Here is a 23,892-nt window from a genome sequence, read left to right as displayed (position 1 = left end):
CCAACTTTGGATTACACTAAGGATCTACAAACTTACATGTCAGATGCACCAACGAAAATGAGGAAAACTTTTTATCTTTTTCAACAATCAAATATCAGCAAATACACAGACAAAGGTAAGGTCATAATAACCATGAGAGAGTAAAAGAGTTTTGGGCCACTCACTCCTTTCAGTGGTCAGTATTCTCTTTGACCCCCTTGTGCTTTTGGATATCACCAGCGGGCCAGAAACATGATCAGGAAGAAAAGTGGCTGGGGAAACAAGAGTTGAAAAAGAAAGGGAAAGAAGCTTTAGGAGACGGGAAACAACAGGAAGAGGAGTATGGTGAGCAACGAACAGAACGGTGACTTAGAGAAAGTGATGAGGATGTCACTAACACACATCTTGGGCAGTCCAGTGAGGGGATTTCCTCCCCCTGTCCAAAGCACAACCAACCAACAAACATCTGTTTCTGGGCTTCCCTGGTGGCGCAGTGGTTGAGAGTCCGCCTGCTGATGCAGGGGACACGGGTTTGTGCCCCGGTCCAGGAAGATCCCACATGCCGCAGAGCGGCTGAGCCCGTGAGCCATGGCCGCTGAGACTGCGCGTCCGGAGCCTGTGCTCCGCATCGGGAAAGGCCACACCAGTGAGAGGCCCGCGTACCGCAAAAAAAAAAAAAACCCAAAAACCAAAACAAACAAAACAAAAAAAACATCTGTTCCTACTCCCTCTGTAAAGTCTTTAAGTCACGACATTGAGGGGACTCACCTGCTTATTCCAACATGAAACAGCTCTGTAGTTCATTATCCAAAGGGGATATTACAGAGGGGAATTCTAAAATATCTGCGCCTTCGACCTAATTCCTGTGCAATGTCAAAAAATTTCAACAGCTACTGACAGACAACAGGAGTGTTTGGATTCTTGAAATACTTCTCTAGTGGGAAGCTATCTTTAACTGATAACAATTCAACCTATGTTGTGGAGTTACAAAACAGGGGGGAGGGGAAAGACACCTTGCATGCCAACATAAGGATGGCTTCTTCACAAACAAATACATCTGACTACAAACAAAATAGAGCAGAATGTGAGACTGATGAGACAATTAAGGGCATTAAGCACCACCCCCCAATATATTCACTGACGTTTCAAATCAAAATGAGAGATGCGGAGGCTTATAAACAGGTATCTGTACCACTTAGCAACCCAAAGAAGACCACACATCTGCTCCCAAAAACCTACAAAGACTCATGAGCAAGATAACCTCTAGAACCCCCATAATCTTTTTCACGGTGTGTATTACGATATTGCATTAAAGCAGGAGGTACCCTATGGGTTTGTTAAAAAAAAAAAAAAAGAAAAGAAAAAGGCAGATCTAAAACCCTAAGCCTGAGCCCAGCACACTCCCCACTGTTCCTTTTTTGTGCCCACCTAGCAGGATGAGTGACTGGCATACTCCTGGAAAGAAGATGGATCTGTTGACTACGACTTGATAAAAATTAGCAGGTAGATGGGCACCATGGCAGCTGAGCAGCCTAACTCCTGCCTGCAAGAGTCAGCCCAACAGGCAGAAACAAAAATACAATTAAATTAAGTCAGAAAACCCGCCACAGAAAATGCAATTACTCAAAGATACAAATAAACGTTCAAAGAAAATTGGCCCCTGACAGGGTTAGTCAAGCTTCTAAATCCAGCTGGAGGCAGGCAGCTCAGCTAATTCGCCAAGGAGGAGACTGCAAGGCCGTAAGCTCTCAGCCTTAGGATCCTGGCTGGGCCGGCCTGGTGTTCATCCCACATCTCAGGCCGCCCACGGTGAGGAACAATTGGAGGGCGGCTGGCCAGTGAAGCAGGGCTCAGGGAACGGGATGTGGGCAGACACAGAACGGATCATGGCCGTGGAAGGCCGAGCACCGGAAAAAGGGACGGACTGATCTCCGCCATCAGAGCGAGTGAGCCCCACTTTCTCCCCCTCCTCATCCAAGAAGCCCCTGGAAGATGCCCTACCTCTCGCTGCAGCACCAGCTCCTTGGTGAAAAGCGTTGCTTCCTCACTGAACGGCTCTCCCTCCTGCACCAAGCCTGGGAGGTTCCGGGCTCCTCGGGGGCATTCGATGCCTGTGTCAGAAGAAAAGAAGAATTTGTGATGAAAAGGGGTCCACTAGGCCTGGTGTCTAGCAGGGATGGTCCCCTGACCCTTGTAACGAGACAGGCATTTGATCAGAATGCCGTGACACGAGGTAGGGCAGAGGCAGTGGTCGAAGGCGAGGCGTTTAGTTCGCCGGAGGTGGGAAAAACTAACACTATCACAGCAGCAACGGCGAAGGGGGGATCCCAGTCACAGAATCTGGGAATTATTAAGACCATCCGGGGAGTTCTAAATAAGATATGCAGGAAACACACAGACCCCAACAGGCGGCATGAATCCTCATCTTGGACTCGGACTCCTCACTCCTTACGGGCCTACAGTCTCACTGCTTTAACCATCACTTACATAAATGGCTCTCTCACCTAAATTACACTGATATCCCCAGCCATTCTGCCTCCTGAGAGCCATTCCGGCCATTTTCTCTTTACTCTCTGACTTTCGCATCCAATTCTAAAGTGTTAACTTGGTGTCATTTTCCTCTTCAAATAAGCTTCCCCCTCTCTCCTCTGGCTACATTTGGGACAACAGTACCATCGGTATGTCATTCAGAAGGAGAGACAGAAAAAACAGAATCCTGATGAAGTATCAGGTGTCTGGAGCCAGACAGACCTGGATTCACACCCTAACTGTAAATTATTAGGATCTGTGACCTTGGCCAAGTTACTGAACCCTTTCAAAGCCTCAGTTGTCCTATTTGTAAAAACCTACTTCACATGGCTGTTGGGTGAACTAGGGGAGATTATTAGGTAAAATATTTAGTACCATGCCTGACATATGGAAAGGTTCAATACATTTTAGCTCTTCTTATTTTACCATTATTATCACTGACACAATGACCCACTCTCAGAATCTCAGTCATCTTTCAATCTGCAAACTAGATTGTAAGATTCCTGAGGACAAAATCTTACCCTTCACACTCCTACGTATTCAGGGACAGTATTTTATACAATATAGGTGCTCCTAACCAAGGGAGGCTGCCTCTTCTTTCTCTCTGATTCAATCATTCATTTTTCAAATATTTATCACCAACAGTGGTCACCTGTGAGAGGCCATGAACTATGTCACATTTTAATGTCTGGATTAGACTTATAAATATTTCCAAAATATTCAAACTGCAGCTGTAATTACGAAGCCAAAACTTGAACTAGGCTAGAGACATAGGAAAAGAAAATAATCAAAATATGCGGGGGTGTGAGGAGGGATGTGCACTTAGTGCTCGTGTCTCTAAGTAACTGCTGGCAAGAAGGCAGGACTGGAACGTGTTTCCTCTTATTTACAAACAGCCCCAGGTGAAGTTACAAAAGATCTGGCACAGGGAGGCGCGGCAGCAGACACCCGCTGGGAGCCTCTGGGAGAAGGCGGGCCACCACTGCCGGGACAGAAGGTACATCCCTTACGGATGAAGCCAGGTGGCTGCTCATGTTTCTGGCCACAGCACAGATTCAAGGTCATGGAGCTCGGAGGAGAGGTAATAGTGTATACCCTGGTCTTTCAGAAGCTCAAGAACAGAGCTTTCTCTCCAAGCCTCAAAAAAGGAACACATGACATCAAACAGAACGCTGGACGGGGAGCACGGCACAAGGAGAGAAACCACAGCAGGAGAGCAGCTGGAGCTGGCGCCAGGACCACTATCCTGCTTGCGCGAAGACGGGGATGGTGAAAGGCCTACCCGAGTGTCACCTGGGCAAGAGCACGAGGGCTGCCTCGCTCTCTCCCGGCACCTCAGTGCCAGGCTCTGAGGCAGAAGTGGAACCGATTTTTGAAAAAGACATCGAGAAACTCACAGAACCAAAAAGCCTGAGATTAACCTTGAAAGGAGAGATGGGGGAACAAGTAAAATGAAAGACAGCCATGATTCTTACAACATTAACTGCCAAAAACATTTTTCATTCTGTATCTGTGAACGAAGCAAAAATTATAATTGTCAGAAAGAAAAATAAACAATTCTACCGAAACTTCTGGTCACATAACCATAGGTAAAGCACTGTTGAGGAAACAAGAGTAACAGTTTGTTTCTGACTCGTGGATGGGGCAGAACTGGGGTGCTGTTGGTGGGACTGCTGTGTCACTTAAAGGACCCAAAGAGTCTCCCTAGCTGAGCAGATGTCCCCACTCTATCCCTGTAGCTGCCTTGGTATTCTGAAGTCTCAAGAGAGCAAGAGACCCCAGCAGCCCTCTCTGAATCCTGGGAGACCACCAACTGATTAAACTGAGAAGCAAGATGGCCCCGTGAACCCAGGGAGTTGAACACATCACGCTGAAATGGATTCAGATCACCTTCCTGGAGAGAAACCCATGGGCCCGTGGTGACCAAACACCAACCACTGCATGTGGACCCAGAGGCGAAGGAGGGCCTACGTTCCACTGTCCCTCTATTTGCCAGGAGCTGGGCTCCAGCTCTTCAAGAGGAGAAAGCTGAATCAGGATGTTTCCCTGCCCTTTAAGTGGAAAAAGTAAACACATCCAAGCATATCAATTCCTGTCAGGCAGGTAGGTAAGAGAAAGGAAAGCGAACAGAAAATTTCCTTGAGAACAAGAATACCATCTCTGCTTTTATCATTTACTTCCCTTTCTGCTGGGCTGACTCTTCCCTCTCTTGGACCTGTCTCCTCTGAAGTAACCCCTTCCCAGTCAAAACCTGTCTCAATGTCACATCTCAGCTCACGGTCAGGGACGGCTTAGTCGACACTACTTACTAGGATAGAGAGAAGTTGTGTCTTAAAAATAGACCCAGTGGGAGCAGGTATCAAACAGTGAAACCCAGCTAAACCCAGGTATAAGCGCTAGGAGAACAAAGAGTGGGAAAAATGAGTATTTACTGAGCATCCTTGACTATCTATGAATTGACATAAGGACCCAAATCACCAAGCTACTAAGTGGCCAATCTAAACACTAGATTGTCAGATGCTAAAGCTACTGAGCAAAACCCCAGTTTTGGAGTTGAGTACTGCTGTCCCCAGAGGGTATTAGACAAGGTAGGAGTGCAGGGCCTGGGGACTTGATTTCTTGTCGGGCAGGTGAGTGGAGACACAGCTGGGGTTTACATGTAACGGCGGACGGGCCCTCGGCACCGGGTTGTCACCGTAGCAGAGGTGCAGGCACTGTTGGACCAGAGCACAGAGGCCAGGGAACCCCTAGGTTCCAGCCCTAGGCGGGATCCCAAAACAGGGCGTGTGTGGGTGAGATGGAATCTATTAGCAGACCAGGGCTCACAGCTGGGGCCAGGAGAGCGGGAACAGTTTTTATAATATTGGATATCTGAGTGTTAGAAACCTATGAGCCAAGCTACTTCTGTAGACGGACTGTGTAGACGAGCGTTTTTCAAACTTTTAACGTTGATTATGACCCCACCCCACACTTAAATACGGGTATGTACACATATACAGCAAAGTTTCCACAGAGTAGTGGTCAATCGTGACTACATGTGACACGCTGTCTTCTCTGTTTCATTAATGAAAAAAAATACGGTTATGACACTGAATTAACTGAAGACCTCTGGTGGGGCAAGGCCCACGGCTTGGTGAACCCTGGGAGAAGACTGGGGTGTGAAGACAGAACACCGGGCGGCCCTGACGGCCCTCCTGGAGAGGTCAAAGTCTACACCGAGTGCTTACTTACCAGCTTCGGGACTTGGCTTTTGTGTCCCAAGGGATCAAGGAACAGGGCGAGAAATATGCTGTCCACTAACAGGGAGCAAGTCAAACAAGGTAACATCGTAAAGCTGGACAGACACGGCTGCTGAAAGCAGGGGAAGGCCACGTGCCATCAGCAAGAAGAGGCCCGCCGAGCCCTCCCTTTCCAAGAGCCTGGCCAGTAAGGAAACACCGTTCACGCTGCACCTTGACTCAAAGGCCACTGCAGTGCTGGGCTGGCTGTGCCGCCTTGTTACCGATACAACAGACTTAGAAAAGGTTAAAGAAAGCGTGTCACGGGAAAGAAAGCTGGGGTCTCTGAAAGCAACTGCAGGGGCAGAGCTGGGCAGGCTCACCGGCGGCACAGGTGAGCGCCCGAGACGGCGAGGAGGAAGCGAGGTGTCACTGGGTGCCAGAAGCCCTCCACAGCCAGGCCGGGAAGAGCCTGCGGTTCTGAATCGTGCACATCACCACCAACCACTGTCTTTCCCGATGAGGCCCTGACGAGGGCACATTAAGTCTGCTACGCTCCCAATACCACAGGTGCAGGTCAACCGCCAAGCTCACCCCTGACACGGGCAAGCCATTCATATACCACAAACATTTTGTTTAAAAAAAATAAAAGTTCCCCAACATTCTTGAACATTTCCTTCCCTACGATGGGGTCGGGGTTGGGGGCAGAATGGAGAGAGAGACCCCCCCACCCTGGGGCAGGTGCAGCTGACTTCCGCCAAGGGCAGATGCGGGAGAGGCAGGCCAGACACACCCGCCCCTGCTCCGGAGGCTCCCTGACCTCTTTAAAGCCTGACAGACAGACCTGCCTGTAGCGAAAAGCCCATCATTCCTCATACCTTTTCTATGCTTTCTGGGATACGATGGCTGACCAAGACTACTTAAAAACAAAACAGAAAGAGGATGTGCCTGATCGTGTACAGTTTAGAAAGAGAAAATTCATCGCTAGCGATCAGCACATCATTTCTGGTTTCTACTCTGCCACTGACGAAGTATAAAACCTCTCCAAGCCCCAAGGTCTCTGTCTGTAAAATGAAGAAGCTCCAAATTCTCCCCTGGCCAGAAAATCCTACAATCTGGGCTATGCCCTTTTGAGATTTCCCATCCAAGGCTTGACTCCCTGAGTATAGGGTGCCTCCTTTCAAATGTAAAATGCTGGGCTATAAAAGCATTCTGTTAAAAAGAAATTATACATTTAGAGACATTGACTAACTAGGTCAGTTAACACAAACACTTTGGTCAGTCAGCTGTGGAACGAGAAGTACAAATTCTTGTTAATGATACGATAATGGCTATATAAGATTCTATTGATGGCTATGTGAGAGAGTCGTGCATCGTTCTGAATATTTTACACTGTATGTTGAGTTTTATGATAATCAACCTGGGCTCAAAGCATGGTGGCTTTTTCTTTACTGGGAGTGAAAGGGAAGTATGGCAAGTGTGGCAAATCTGCCTCCGCTAGAAGCGACAGCTTCCCAGTGGCACTTAGTCCAGCAAACAAGAGACCAGGCATTCACAGCAGGAAACAGAACTCTAGTGGAAACAGTAACCAACTGGAAGGATAGGTTGAGGGTGATTATTGCTTGTCCACTGTGTGCTCGTTACTACATGGACATTATGGAGGCAAGGGCAGAGGACACACGCAGACCTCACCTTCGCCCTCTGCCTACTTCAGATACTTGGTGAGTTCCCTCGGCAGACCTTCCCTCCCCCCGTTTCACAAATACGCATCAGTGCCTACTCTGGGCTAGGCACTGGGTTGGGAGGTGAAAACTCAATGATGAAAAAGACTGGCTTTGTCCTAGTGAAGCTTAATTAGCAGCATGACAATATTATTTTCCCCTGCCATGGTATGAAGTATGCTATTGGTGACCGAATTTACCATTCAGTTTGTAGGGTGAAGAATGTTAAGAAATAGGGCTTCACTGGTGGCGCAGTGGTTGAGAGTCCGCCTGCCGATGCAGGGGACACGCGTTCGTGCCCCGGTCCGGGAAGATCCCACATGCCGCGGAGCGGCTGGGCCCGTGAGCCATGGCCGCTGAGTCTGCGCGTCCGGAGCCTGTGCTCCGCAACGGGAGAGGCCACAGCAGTGAGAGGCCCGCGTACCGCAAAAAAACAAAAAAAAAAAAAGAAAAAAAAAGAAATAACACATAACTGGATTATGGCAGGTGGATGCACTGGGAGGATGCACCAGACAAGTCAATCATGGGCTCGCCACTGCCGTGTCCCTTGCTAAGTAAGGGTCAGCCTCAGGCAGCTGTTGTCCAGCACGTGACCCTGGCTTCTGTTCTCTCCCCGGACCAGAAGTTGGGGATGGAGGTCAGAGCAGAAGGTGAGAAATGAGGGAGGGAGGGGAGAGCTGCTACTGCACTTGATTCAAGGATAGTCAAATTTATAGCAGGCTGGCAGAGGGGGGAAAAAAAGCTCTGTCTAAAGAGAAATGAAAGGTAACAGGTGAGAAAGATTCTTTCTGGAATTTGAACCGGGCAGCATGCAGAACATCAGCCCGTGAGGAGGAGGAGGAGGAAGGAGGGGAGTGTGCTGCATCAGCACCGGAGCACTAACACCAGAGACCTGCAGCGAGGTCGTGGAACTACCAGACCCACGACCGCCCTCTATGCTCCGGGATCTGGGAGATCTGACCTCACCTCGGATGCTGTTTAGGAATTTCATGGATGTTCCCATAAATCTGCTCTCTCCTCTCACTGCTACCATGAGCAAGCCTATGTGAGAATCTGGCATTTCCAACCCAAATTAAACTAAAACTAAATTGCCTCTTAGGGTGGGTACTGTATCTTATTCAGATCTTTCTAGCATCTGACACACTGCCTAGCACACAGCGGCACTACAGATCCTCAATCAATGTTGAATGAGCATCTGTGAAAAATACTTCTGGGACAGAAGTCCATACACAGAGAAGGAAATGGTTCCTGAACAGTCAGGGTCATAGACCTTATGCAAATACCAGGAGAGGGGCTGACAGCATTCCTAATTACACACATCCCACTTCCCCATGGTGACACAACACTTCAAGGACGAAAAAGAAAGCACAGCTACACCCTTTGCCCCACGGGTCTTTGAATCAGCACATTTGGGAAACGCAACTCAAATACACAGGGGACGTGGGCAGCAGCGACCAGCAGTGTGAGCGAGACCTGAGGCTGCTGCACCGCAGCTGTGTTCAGTTTCCAACTCGACAAAGGAGGAAAACAATTCCCGCCCGTGACCCCATGTTCGGCTCCAGGCGGCCATGCCCGGAGCGCACTCAGAGAGCAGTGGAAGATGACTCGGGGGTGGGCAGGCCTGCCTGGAAAGGCCAGATAAAAGGTGCTTAAATCTGTACAGCTCGGCTGAGCAGTGACTAAGAGGGTGACACGATAACAATCTGCAAGTATTTGAAAGGTGTAAACACAAAAAGGAGGGAAAATGCTTAGCCTAAAAACAGGGGGTGCAATTATTAGGGGAAAGAAAATCTGGACGAAATATCGGAAAATATTAGTGTGGGGATGACTACAGGGTCATCAGTAAGTTTCCCAATGGAAATGAAAAGGTAATTATTCGATCCTAAAGCCGAAAGGTGGCCACAAAGCCCATCCCTCTGCTTCTGTGAAAGCAGCCCAGACCAGGGAGCTATGGTTTTACTTCCTATATTTAGGGAGAAACTTCTTAAGTAATATTCAAGTCAAAATACCTCTGCTTTAAATACTGCTCCCTGAAATTTTAACAAATTTTGTTGATCAAACCATAGCGGAGACAAAACGGCCGTTCTGGTGGGGCTTTCAGAACAAACACAGGCTTTATCGGCTAGCACGCGGCACATGGCTGGCTAGCAGATAAAGTGGAGCTAAGTAGGCTGGGGGACAGACAGCTGGGAAAGGGAGAGAGGACTAGACTCTCTCATGTCACGAAGCATCTTCATCCCTGGTCTCTAAGGCCCTGGGTAAGCACGCTATGAAATGCTGTACATTTCCCAGATAGGAAACCACGGACACCTCTCCCTTCTTTCTACATTAATACAGTCCCCTGGAGTAAACGTCAAGGACAAGGCGAGGCACAGAAAGAACACCAAAATAAGCTTCCTGTCACACTGACTGCACTCCAATGCCTCTGCCTGAGTTCCTGCTGCTGCGGCTGGCCAGCTTATACCTCACAGACTCTCAGCAGAGATTTCTACCCCCACATTCAATGAGTTCCACGTCTATACTTTCCCCTGCCATCCTTCCCCCTAATGAAAAACAAAATTTAAAAAACCCCACTTCACATAGAGAGTTAAGACATTGAACTCCATATGTAGTCCAAGAAAAGTGACACATTCTTACTTTTCTACTCTTTCCCTAAGCATCAAGGGCAGAATCCAGACCTCTTAAGCCATCGGCACAGCAGGCAGAGGCGGACAGGCCACCCGCCTAATCTGAAGCAACGTGGTTATCATGAATCTACATGCAAAGCCAAACCACTGTACATTGTTGGAGCTCAGAAATGTAATGCATCTCGTGTACCAGAAAAGCTTGCTCTCAGTCCTCTCTCATAAGCTTTAAAGCAGAAATCATTTGGAGGTCTCAAGTTGCAAATGTCGTCAGTGAGTCAGTTAACAACTGAGAGTGGCAAACCGTCCCACCTCGGACCAGCTGGTCCTATATTTTCACATTCCCAAGATGGCCCAAACAGCAAGGCAAACGGTAGACCGGTGGGTTCCCAAGAGTTAGTTCTACACGATACAAGGCCTCAGTTTGTACTGAAAGGGTCAGAAATGAAACTAGGATTTTGCATTGTCTCAGATTCTTTCTTCTCTCCCTTGTTCTCTAAACCGCTATTTTGTTACCTCGGGGGAGGCAGCATCTTCTGGGCCAGTTTTGGAACACGTCACTGCTAAGGCTCTTTCAGTGACGAGAATAAAGGGATAAAAGAAGAAGGAAGGAATCCTAATTAAAGGGATCAAACTCCTCAGGTAGTGGTAGTCAGGGAGTCGGAACTGGGCAAAAGCCGAGACTGAAGCTGTTTTTACTTCATAGTTCCAGTTGTTGGGGAGAGACTTTTGTTAGGTTGCCCTGATTTGCTAATGTTTGATGCATCTGTTGAAAGACCAGAAGCCGAAGTTAATTGGGGACAGGAGCAATGAGATCCATTCTCCACAATGTGACGGGAATTTCGGCTCCCTTTGAGGAAAGGGGGGGATGGAGGGAGGCATCTACAGAAGGGAGGGACGAGTTTCTCAGGCACAAGTCACAATAGTGTGACCGCTAGGAGAGGGGTGACGTCTCGAGTTTCATCTCCAGTTATCAGCCTGTCAATGGTGGATCCCATTCTGCAGTTATTTGAGGGGAGGGGTATGCTAGTTCTCTCTGGAGCCACAGTAAGGAGATACTCAATAACTGTGTGCTAAATAAATGCCAGAGAGGAGAAAACCCCAGCAAAAATAGATGCAACAAACCTGTGATAACAATGTCCTCCTTTCAGTTCCCGTATGCATACTAGTTAATGCTTGGTGAGTTCATGAGGAAATCTACTAACTCTTACTTCTGGGACTTTAAGGAGAGTGAGTGTTAGATGCTACATCACTGACCACTGTCTGAGGAGGAGACGAGGAAGGGATGGCTTAGAGGCCTCACACTGGATTGCCGGCTCTCAGTCTGGCAAGCCAGGCAGTGTGCAGAACTGGCTTCATCCAACTTGGTTTATCATTGGCTTTAGACACCGAAGAATCATTCCCCAAAGGGAGGAGAGCTTTTTCAGGTGGAGCTGGTGTGGCAGATAACAATCAGGCCAGCATCAGAATAACCTTTTATGATTCTCCCCACCGCAGAGCAAGATCTGAAAAGAATGATTTTTAAAGGGAGAGAAAACTCTTGACTGAGGAACGAGGCCGTTCCCTTCCCATGACATGCCAAGCCCATGGCCATAAAGAAGCCAGCCAGGCTTTCTCTGGGGGTGTGTTTGTGAAGGGGAGGTTGGAGATGGCGGGCTGTCGGCTTCCCGATACCCATGTTCATTTGGGGGTTTGCTGTAAGCAGCAGCTGCAATAATACCACCACCAGCTAGGAGCGGAATGAAACAACCGTGCCTCTAAAAACATTTTCCATTGAGTTTCTCCTAATTATCCATATCAAAACAGCCACCTCATAGCCTCAGTACACAGAAGACAAAGCATCTGAGGTCAAGCGCTAGGCCCACAGTGGTCTTTCCAGCGACAAGCGAACTCCACGGCTCCAGCTCTCGCGTAACGCCGTGGCACCATGGCGACAGCACCTAACAAGCACAAAGCCATGTCTGAGCAGCGAGGGGGAGTTGGTTTCTATGAGAACCTCAACTTTTGCTTTTCCTGACTTATTTTAAACATGGTACTTTATCTCTGAATCAAATGAAACTCAGATTTATAAAAATAAATGTCATTTTCGGTAACCCCCAAACCCCAATCTTGGTCTTTTAAATTCCATGTTCATGGATAAAGAGAGCCGTTTGAATCTCCTGTCCAGGCTGGTAGAGGACAGCTCCAGGGGTAGGGAGAAAGCCACAAGAAACCCGCACGTGGATCCTGCGACTACCAGCTTCCAGAAGGTATCCTGCCACACACCTGGCAGGCAAATGTAAAAGGTGCTCACTCGCATAAATTTCGAGTGACTTTCTCTAAACCAAGCTGTGTTGTTATTGGAACCAAATGGTTCTGAGATGTGTGGAGTACACGTCCAAACCACTGCCTTTGCTGAGCTTCCCACTCAGAGAAAATTTCTCTGAGCTTCTCCTGAGGCAAGTGAAATCCCAGTGTCTAGAGATTAGTATGCTCAGCCAGTGGAACTGCAGAAGGAAAAACCCAGCTACTGTCAGGAATACTAACACCCCCCAAAGCAAGGACAATGAATAAAAATCTGAGAGCTGAGAAGCTCTTAGGAAGAGCCTTCTACCTCACTACCCTTATGCTTAAAAGAAATAAATGAAAACAAGCCAAAAAGGAGAGGAATTCTGAAAAGCCAAGGTTCTTTAAGACCACAGGCTGATCTTGGATACAGAAATACATCCTATCCTGATAAGTAGCTTGAATTCTGGGCTGTGGATGAAGACTGGCCTTCACTTTTTTTGGTTAGCATCATAAAAAAGGGGTCAGTAGGGCTTCCCTAGTGGCGCAGTGGTTGAGAGTCCACCTGCCAATGCAGGGGACACGGGTTCGTGCCCCGGTCCGGGAAGATCCCACATGCCGCTGAGCGGCTGGGCCTGTGAGCCATGGCTGCTGAGCCTGCGCGTCCGAGGCCTGTGCTCCGCAACGGGAGAGGCCACAGCAGTGAGAGGCCCGCGTACCACAAAAAAAAAAAAAAAGGGGGGGGTGTCAGCAGACAACTTCCTGAGGACTAAATCTAACCCACTGCCTGTTTTTGTACAACCTATGAGTTAAGAACAGCTTTTACATTTCTGAATGGTTGAAAAAGAAATATTGTGACCTGTGAAAAACTGTATGAAATTCAAATTTCAGTGTCTATTTACTCTCTGGCCCTTTAGAGAAGAAGTCTGCCTACTCTTGCTCTAAAGCATGTTGTAAGCTGGGTAAAAAAAAGTTCAGGCCTTCCCTGGTGGCGCAGTGGTTAAGAATCCGCCTGCCAATGCAGGGGACACGGGTTCGAGCCCTGGTCTGGCCACATGCCGCGGAGCAGCTAAGCCCGTGCACCACAACTACCGAGCCTGTGCTCTAGAGCCCGTGAGCCACAACTACTGAGCCTGTGTGCCACAACTACTGATGCCCGCGTGCCTAGAGCCCGTGCTCCACAACGAGAGAAGCCACCGCAATGAGAAGCCCATGCACCGCAATGAAAAGCAGCTGCCACTCGCCACAACTAGAGAAAGCCCGCGTGCAGCAACGAAGACCCAATGCAGCCAAAAATAAACTAAAAAAAACAAAACAAACCCCCTAAAAAAAGTTATATATATATAAAAAAAAAGGTGAGGCAAGACAGAGTTTAACTTCCCAGAACCAGAAGATCAGTACAGGTAATAGCATAATAATAATAAAGATACTAAAAAAGCCCACGGTCATGTTGCTGAGAAGGTGAAAAGCAAGCAAATGTGGCTCAAGGGAAGCTGAGGCAGCCAACATCAAGCACAGGCGTGTGCCCGCACACTGGCTCTCCTGCACCCTGTTCTAGGAATGTCATCTCTCCTGTACTTGCCATCTGCCCCCTCTATTCCCACTCTACTCCCACAGGCCCCATTCAAAACTTGGAAATTTCCAGAGTTGCCCATCTCTGTTTCTCACCACAACTGCTTCCGTCCACTCCGTGACAACAGACTTTCACTATCATACTTCTTGCTGCTACTCAGACTTGATCTTTCTACTCTACTTGGAAAAGTAACCTCCTCGCTGACAAATCTCATCACCTCTTCTCAGCAGGGGTCCTACTCCATCTCTATATGGCACGCGACAGTGTGCCCCAGCCCTGTAGTGAAATTCTTTCCTCCCCTCTACTGGGGTCCTCTCTCTGGGCTGTTCGTCTTGTCTCCTGCTGTTGCCCTCAATTATGTCTTGGGCCTCTTTCTTTTCACTCTCTGCACCCTTCCTTGGAAAGCCCATCCATTTTCATGTTCTCCATCACTGTGATCACCCAGAACCTACAGAGATGTAAGCCTCAACTGTCCTCTAAGCTCTAGACACAATCCAAGTGTCTGACAGATATCTCCCCCTTGACCGTCCTGCCAATACCTCAAACTCAACAAACTTATCGTCTTGCTAAATCGCCCCTGCTCCTTTCCTTGTCCCCTATGCCGACTGCAGCACTAGCAACCCCTCAGTCTAACAATCTCCCTTATCTTTGATTTGTCCCTACTTTATCCATATAACCTAATGATTGCTACATCTTATTGATTCCATTAATTCTACCTCCATAGTTATTTATATGATCCATGGAATCCTCTCAATTCTCAACCTAACTCTGCTTGTTCAAGCTCCTGTCACTTCTGGCCAAGAATCCTCTGATCTACCTACCTTCCCTCCATTTTCCCCTATCCTGATTCTTCCTGCCTGATTAATTTTCCTAAAGCACAGTATTCTGCTCAAAACCCTTCAGTGGCTTCCAAGAGTTTACCACATAAAATCAGAAATCTACAACCTGACCCTCCAGGCCTTCTAAAATCGGGTCCAGTTCCTTGGGACCACATAAAACATCCATCACCCACTTGACAGCCCTTCAAATATCTGAAGACATTACAACATCTCTTTCCTCTCATCCTCATGACTTATTTTCTCCAGACTAAACACCCGCACAAGACGTGGGTTTTGATTGCCTACCATTCTCCTGCTTTTCTTCCTTAAGCCTAGATAATATGAAGGGCCTCTTCCGATAGGAAACACCTTTCTAGTCGACTTAATTAAACGTCTGCTGTGGTGGCGGGGCTCGTTCACTAGGGAGCAACCCTTCCTACATGCTGAGGAGAGAGGCACCTTTGGAGGGGAAATTTGCTGCCTGAGTTGGACTGATCAGGGAGGAGTGCGCAGAGACTGCGTACCAGCCCCGTCTCCCGGGGACCGGGCAGAGTTAGACTTTTCCTCCAAGCAGGAGGCTGCGGCAAGAGACAGCTCCACCCGTGCAGGAGGGACCCCCGGTGCGTGGGAGCCCTCGAGGGACTGTGGGGAGAGGTGGAGCCCATCCCGAGGAAGGCGGAGGCCGTCACGGGCTCCATTCCAGCCAGCTTCCACTCTGTCTTGGAGACCCCGGTGGTGCGGTGATAAGCCGTCTATTCATTTCCTTCTCTCATTCACAGGGCTATCGGGGATAAAAAGGAACAGCAGATCCAAACCACTGTCTAGAATCCACTTTGCAGAATTCAGGGAAAGATTGTTCTACTGCAGTGATTATCTTCCCTGTTTGGGAGACCTGAGGGAAAGAAAGGGATTTCTGCGTCCTTTGCCTTCCACTGATGCAGCCCTGAAGAAACGATGATTTCAGTCGTCACTATGGCCAGTGGGACTGTGAAAGCACGGCTCGCACTTAATTGAGGCTTTTTAGCTCCTGTCACAGTGTGGCAACAGGGCACCAGAGCATCAGGATTTGAGCTGTGACGCCGGGTACAAAGCTTCATTTGAAAAGCAGGAGAGAAGGGAGGACAGGGAGGGAGAAAATCGGGGACCTGACAGACAAGCTGCCTGATTTTTTGCAGTGAATGGGAGATATTAATCTGTCTCTTCAGGCTGGGCCCGTCTTCAAGGGACAGGAACGCTGCTCCAGTGGGCTCATTACTCACAGCTGAAGGACAGCATGAGGCATAAGCCCCCAGATGAGAAGCTTGCCCCACATCGTGATTTCTGATAAGGGTGCGACTGGTGAGGAAGTGGCAGTGGTGTGTTGAGGGACGGTGGGGACCATCAACTCCCCAAACACAGCTCGCAATCAAGCGCGTTGCCTGATGGCGATTCCGGGTGCTGTGACAACCAAGGCGGGGTGTGTGCATGTGCACACACTCGCATGTGTTCACACATTCAAGGAAAGAGGGCGGGAAGAGGGGAGTGGGGGGAGGCGGACTGAAGAGCAGAGGAAGGAGGCGCTCAGGAGACCGCAGTGGCCGTGATGACGCAAATCAGAAACTGCTATTTGTGGGGAAGTGACACCAGGGCTGCACCCACCTACTGACGGGCACGGACACGCAGCGAGAGTGCCTGAAGGGGCACAGGCCAGAGACAGGAACGGGTGGATTCCCTGGCAGAGCGTACGTGACAATCAAGCCTCATTCCAGGGGAAAAGGAGCAGCGAGCTGCACTTCGGCTGCCTCACACCCTGGAGGTGTCTTCCCGAGCCCTAGGCTGCCTGTAGGTTCCCTTTTATCATCCTGAAAACTTTCGATGCTGGTTTGTTTGCGTCTTCTCACTTCCTTCTGCTCCAAGTTCACGCTTTACCGTATCCCAGCCCCACGCCCCATCAGGCCAGCCTTGTCCACTATCACCACCAGAGAGAAATGCCATCAGCTGAAGCCTTTTAGACCATGGACAGCGGCTCCTCTGGGGTGCAAGTGGCAGGGAAGCCATCTCTCTCTCTCTCACATGCACAAGCGTGAGCAGTGCTTCTCCTCAAGTGTGCCCCCTTCCACATCTGCCTAGTAGGACCAGTGCTGGGGTATAAGAAGCTTGTTACAAGGCCCCTATGTTTAAAATAAATGCCAGAGGGCACGTTCTTATAAGGAATCTGGGGGGCTCTGAAAAGCTGTATACCCACGTGGTTGCCCGTTTTATGTAACTATTTTTCAGTTTCCATAGTTTGTGTCATTAAATAATTGTTCTCTAAAATATATATAATAAGATGGACAGTCATGGATAGGGTTCTTTCTTTCTTTCTGGACCCTCCCTCCACAGCCTAGCAAGTGTCTAAAACACATCTAGCCCAGACGGATCCCTCGGGATCAGAAGGCAATCAGATGTCCCAGCACATGGAACTCTCCGGCTACACAACTGTGGACCCAGGGAGAAAAAGGGAGAAGGCCTTTTCCATCTCAGGCAGCCATCTAGGGAGGTGCTGGCTCCTGAATGGCAAAGAGGACAGCTGTCAGCAAGAGGGTGCGGGAGCAAGGAGGCAATTTCACAGCAAAACAGCCAAGAGGAAACAAAGACAAGGGAAGCGCTTCTGATGGAGGCTGTCTCTGCTAATGTCGCTAAATGGGAAAATTCTATACTCTGTAATTGACCCACCCTTCGACAGCTGTTCACGCTTAAGTCAGGAGAAAGGTGAATGCTTTGGAAGGGGAAGGAGGGATTTCTCCTGGCCAGCCTGGAACCAAAAGGAGACCAATCGCTAAATGATGTGTTTGGGGACCACAGAAAGGGGGCTCCCTCCTCTATTAGAAAGCCAATTTGCATCCTATACAGCGAATGAGAGCACAATCAAACTGCTGCTGCACAGTGACCCAGGCCAACGCCACAGAAGGAAATCTGCACGGCCACTTCCAGCCCTCAGGGCAGACAGGACAGAGGAGTATGTGTGGGAGAATCTGGAGGCACTGAGTTCGGTCTAAACCACTGAATTCACCTTGTGTGGACCGGGAGAACTGGCATTTATCATCTGCTAGGACCCTAAAGATTGTTATTTCCCCGTTACCAGTGTTCTGGCTGAGACTCTGTAATGGATTAATCTTTGTAGATGAGTGATGCGGTTTAAAATACTGCAGGGTTTGGCTGCCATTCCCTCCTGTGGGGTCTCAAAATAACTCCACACAAATCATTTTTGCTAACCACTCACTCAGGCAGCTCTTCCCTGCCAGAACACACACAGCTTATGTAACTGAAGGCGCCGCCCAGCTTGCTGAAGAGGAGGGCGTTCCCAGAGCGCCGCTGCTCGTTGCCCCTCGGGCTCTGCAGAGCCTGGGCTTTGAAACCAGCTCTGTTCCTGGGCCCAAGCTCCCACATCAAGAGACCCCCCCCCCAGGAGACTCAGGGGCTCATCAGGGAAGGGCATCCAATTCAGGGCTGCCTTAGAAATAAGTGCAACCTGGACATTCCATGAGCACTTCCAGGTAAAAGACTGACTCTGCTAGATTTTGGAAAGTAATGAGTAGGGGAAGGAACACAGCGCCTTTCCTCTGAGAGCTCACAGTTCAGTGTGGACGACAGGCACATATACGGACAGAATACAAACATACAGGAGGGGTGGGAGAGGAGAGGTGCTACAGAACACCTCACCAAGCCTCCTCCTAAATTTCATGTCTTTGTGACCCACACGCTGCTCTTGGCTCGGCTTCCTTGCTGACCCTTCCGCCCGGTGCCCCTCCTATTTCTCTAAGTCTCTGCGGTCAGAACCTCTTCTCTCTCTCTCTCTTTTTTTTTTTTTTTTTTTTGCGGTACGCGGGCGTCTCACTGTTGTGGCCTCTCTCGTTGCGGAGCACAGGCTCCAGACGTGCAGGCTCAGCGGCCATGGCTCACGGGCCCAGCCGCTCCGCGGCATGTGGGATCTTCCCAGACCGGGGCACGAACCTGTGTCCTCTGAATCGGCAGGCAGACTCTCAACCACTGCGCCACCAGGGAAGCCCAGAACCTCTTCTCCTGACTGCCCCTTAAACCTGCACCTTCACAGCTGTGTCCTCCTCTAACCCCCAATCCTAGGCAATCACATTCACTCCCTGTGCTGCAGATTCCATTATAAGCTGATGATGCTCCAAGTTTTCATCTTTAGTTCTGACCTTTCTACCAAAGTCATCTAGACCTGCAAAAATCCACAGGCATCGAATGTTCAAGGTCTCAAAGGTGACCTAATAACCTTCTCCTTGCAAACGTTCTATTATTTACAAGCTAGAAAAGCGACCTCTCTTTTCCCATCCTCTATTATCAAACAACCAGAATTCTAGATCAGAACCCTCCTAACCAGATCTGCTCTTTCCTCTTCATCCTATCCAGACTTCCTGACTGCAGTTTGGATTCTCCCAATCTAGTCTTCGTATTGCGGTAAAAGTAAGTAATCTTTTAAAAATAGATAATGCAGTGGAAAAGGAGGGACTTCCACTATATCTAATAACACGGATGAATCTCAGACAAAAGCTGGGTAAAATAAAGTTCGGTAAAATAAGACTATGATTCCAGGTATGATGTCCAAGACAGGCAAAACTCATCTATGGCAACAGAAGTCAAAATACTGGTTATCTTTGAGAGGAAGGCCGTGAAAGAGCCTGCTGGGATGCTAGAAATATTCTATATCTCGACATGGGTAGTGGTTTACTTGGTTACTTGCAGTTATCTGTGTACTTTTACATACATAAAATGAATCAAGCTGTATACTTAAGATTTGTGTGCTTTACTATGTAATAATCATTTCTAAAACTAAAAAGAAAAAAAAGACATAACGCATTACCCATCATTCACTGCTTCCTATTACTCACCTTAGGGATTCCTAACCTGGTCAGGGATGGGGTGGGTCAAGGATGGGCTTGGGCTAGTGTTTGCCAATCCAATGAAACTGTATGAAAATCTTTGTGTGGTCATGTATTTTCTGAAGAGAAGACTGATAGCCTTCTTCAGACTCATCATTCACTAAGAATGTTCAAGACTCAAAGTCATCGACGACTTCTCTATGTGGTACAATCTAAGCAGCGTGGATACAGGGCCCTTCAAAGATGGGGAATCTGACTTCCTAGACTCATCTTTAACCATTGTCCCTCTTACAGGAGACATGCCAGCCGTATTAAACTATTTGCCATTTTGAGTAACAATGCTTTTTCAAGCGCCCTCTCTTTCCTTAGCTGGTTACACCCTTTTTCTCCCGTATCTGGCATTTTCTGGAGAGAAAGCCTACAAGCTTTCTAAGATGGATAAAAAGGTTGGTGATCGCCCTAAATAGCAAAGAAACTGAGCTACAGGGTAGGGGGACATCTAAACAACTCAGAGCTGAAGTCCAGCAAAATAATCTGGCTGCAAAGGGTGGCCTGAAGCTGGGTGAAAGTGCAGTAAAAAGATCGTTAAAGGAATGAATGAATCACAGCACTTGAATTCAGTGCTTTTGTGGTAAAGACATTGAGGACCTGCTTATTTAATATATATCAGATGAGAACAAAGATTCAATGAGGCAAGAATCAGGGGTCAAAGTTAACAAGGTAACATGGAAAAGGGATTAACACCCAGCGTTCAACAGAAGAAGGGGGTTGGGGGACATGGCTTAATACAAGTTCATGTACAAAGGACCTAGAAAGCACACACACTGATGACAGTTCTATAACACACAGAACCTAAAGGAAAAGTTGGAGAGGAAATCCACACTGCCTATCTCGCCTAGGTTTCCAGCCTAAAACACGAAAGGAAATGACTCTAAGGACATCTACATGTATCACCTACACATGTACAGAATCACATTTTACAGCTGGAAAGAACCTTAGAAATCGTTCAGCCCAAACTCTGTATTTTCACAGAGGAGGAAACAGGAAATCAGAGAAATTAAATGACCTACACAAAGTCACATGCCAACTTGGTTATGAGGCACAGATTATAAGCCATATCGACATTCTTGCCACTGAATCCTATCAGTTGGGCTGAATGCACTTCGTCTTACTCAGGCTGCCCAGGGTCCTGGTTTAGCCTATGGAATTCTGTTTTTGGATGTCTTTTCCTGAGCAGACAGATAATCTGATAGGCTATGCTGGCTTTTAAAAAACACATTAGGAAGTAGTTGGTATTACCACAGCGAGGTTTACATATCATTGAAAGGGTTTTTTTTTTTTTGACATATATCAAGAGAATATAGACTGATCACAAAGAAATTAGTCTAACAAATAACAGCTACTGTAATCTGAGTGGTATCTTCCGTTGTGGTTAAGCACCGGATTAAGTATTTTCAAAAAAACATGCGTCATGCTATTTAATACTTAAAGCACCCCTAATTTACAGATGAGATAACTGAGGCAAAGATAGGTTAAATAACTTGCCCTACATAACAGGGTTTATAAATGGCAGATCCAGGATTTGAGTCTGCTCCTGTGAGTCAGAAATTCATATCTGTAATGAATTCACTAAAGTGTCTCCCTAAAGAAGGGGTATTTCACAGAACGCCCGAAGTCAGAGTTATTAAGAGATCCTTGGGAGTATCTTTGTCCATCTCTGTCATTTTATACACGACCGAGTGGCGCTAGCATCACACCCCAAGCGTTGTCTCTTAAGTCATCTACTTGTCCCTACACTCCGCCTTGCTGCGCGAGACTGCAGGTTCTGCCTCCATGCGGAAGACCCAGTCAGCACACCCCTTCCCTCTCCTGGTTTAAGTCACTCACAACGACAGGCTAGAGAACGGGACACGCCACAGTGATGCTCTTCCTCAGGATGTAGTGGTTGGGTAGGCTGAACAGTAGATCACCTCCCGCCCACCCACCCTTTACAGAGTTTCTACCATGTCCCCAGTGTCAAAACTCCAGACAAACAGTCACAAGCCAATGCAATGACAACGTGGTTACAAGGATGATGCAACGATAGAGGCAGCACGGGATGCCCTGCGAACACAGAGGAGGTAAAGGATCTGGACAGGAGGCAGCCCTGAAGTTCACTCTTAAAGAGTGAACAACAACTGGCCAGAGGAACACACATCTAGCAAAAGCGGGGGGCTGCTTACTGATGCTCCCAATGTTTTCAATGGCAGAAAGGTGCTACGCAAGGCAATCAGGAGGGGCGCAGGAGCAAAGGACTCTATGGATGTGCCTGGCAGGACACTCGAGTTCCTTCTGAGAACCACAGCCCAGGTCAGGATATTTGAGAGCTGATGTGTTGTGCTTGGGCAAGCACAATGCCAAATCTTCCTACTATACTCACTTCTAAGGCAGAAAAGGAACTGGCTTATTAATAAAACAAACTGCTTCCTATGCATTCCTTCTCCCAACAAATTTTACTATAATTTCACAGACTCAAAAAAAGTAATAATTATTCTAACACTGTGTGCATACCTACTATCTAAACATGTTTTATCAGTCAGATTTCATGTTATCAGTCAGATTTCTTTTTAATTAAAATTAAGATCTATTTGAAAACCATTATCATAGCTTTCTTCTTCCCTCCATCTTTGTCTAATCATCAAACCTCTGCAGAGGAATTCAAAGTGGGCTGAAAGTAAAAAGTGGACTCATAACCCATCAGCACATCACAAAAATCTTTAACTTCCTACTACCATGGAAATGGCTTTTCCCCACATTACATATATACACCAGGCAACAGGGACTGCAGGTCTGTGTTACTCAGACAACTTTCAAAACCAAGAGTTAAAGGGGGACACAGATATTTGATTGACAGGAGGTCACATTTCATTGGCAGAAGAATAAAGAACTTGTCTCAATGGAAGATCGGAATTGAAAAGCTTAAAATATTCCTTTAAAAAAAGAAACATTGTTCTGACATTCAAAGAGGACAAATGAAATTGGTCTCCTCCCTCCGTCCCTGCAAAGGAGGAGGAGGAAATGGCGGGGTACTAAGTGCCAGTTCCAGCCTTAATTAAGCTATGTGACCTTGGCCAAGTAACAACTTTCCTGAGTCTCACTGGTGATAACAATGGCCCTTCCTACCTCACAGCATTGTAATAGACACCCGGGGGCGGGGGGCGGGGGAAGTATGTGAAAACACTGAAAAGTATGTGTTACTATACAAGCTAATACTTTTAGAGGATAATCGTCCTGGTAAGTTTTAGTATATTTAACCATGGTCTAAACCACTGCTTGGTGGGAGATCCAATGACCCCCAAAATGCTGTTGGATCTTTTGAAAATATTTTTAGGAACTTTAGTTTCCAGGCGAATGCAGAGTTACCATACCCTTATGTAAAACGATACTACAAGAAAAACACAACACAATGCTAACACTTTTGATTATAAAGAACATGGCAGGAGTAAGGAGCAGCCAGGAGGGATAGGGTGCTGATTAGGAAGAAATGGTCTGCATCTCTTAGATGCCAGGGCTTACTTCTCACTGACGTTTGTGAAGCATGAAGAACAGACAACAGCTGGGAATTTAGGAAGGGAGTAAATCAAGCTGCTGTTATTCATGCTCCCAGAAAGAAACAGCATGGATGGCAACAAGTGACAGTTCCATGAAAGCAGAAATTACATCCTTTACTGATTTTTTCCACTGAGATTTTAGCAAATTTTTCTCCACCACCCCCATCCCTGCCACTAACTTGTGCATAAGGCATCAGGGTGGCATGGGAGTTCTCTTTCTGGATGCCATTGTTAAATACTGATCCTACTGAAAAAGAGACTGCCAACTCCTAAAGCAGGAGAACCATTTTCCCATGTTTCCATCTTCCTTCTCCAACACTGCTACCAACCAATAGATCTCTCACTCGGGGGCTGTGCAAACATCACCTGGGAGTGTCTGGAGAACTGCAGGAGTGGTTTACTGATGCGCCCAATGTTTCCCCCAGGAGAGGGTGCCATGGCACCCTGGAGGGGGAGCTAAGATGCTAAACATCCTGCAATTCATGGGAAAAGTCCAGAAAAGTTCCACCCCAAATGCCACACCTGCCCCCAAGTTGGGAAAGATGCAATTCAGCCCCACCTCCCCAGACTCCCTCACCCGTCATCCTCAATCACTCAAAGCGAATGACTTGCTGCGCCCTGCACGTGCTTTGCATTTCAGTTTCAAATCTAGCTGCCACCATCTCCTGGTTCAGTCAGAACATAATGATTTTGGCCCATGGCTGTTGAACAAC

General features: G+C 47.8%; 1 protein-coding gene across 1 annotated transcript in view; it reads right to left on the bottom strand.

The window, feature by feature from the left end:
- Nucleotides 1–23,892, bottom strand: part of SND1 (staphylococcal nuclease and tudor domain containing 1) — a 424,779-nt gene that overhangs the window by 95,311 nt on the left and 305,576 nt on the right. The window contains exon 16 of the mRNA XM_060108309.1: nucleotides 1,981–2,090. Within this exon, the coding sequence (XP_059964292.1) occupies nucleotides 1,981–2,090 (110 nt within the window). The remainder of the gene's footprint in view (nucleotides 1–1,980; nucleotides 2,091–23,892) is intronic.

The sequence above is a fragment of the Mesoplodon densirostris genome, chromosome 9, assembly GCF_025265405.1.
Source record: "Mesoplodon densirostris isolate mMesDen1 chromosome 9, mMesDen1 primary haplotype, whole genome shotgun sequence".
Taxonomy (NCBI): Eukaryota; Metazoa; Chordata; class Mammalia; order Artiodactyla; family Ziphiidae; genus Mesoplodon; species Mesoplodon densirostris.
This window is presented reverse-complemented; position numbering and strand designations above follow the sequence as displayed.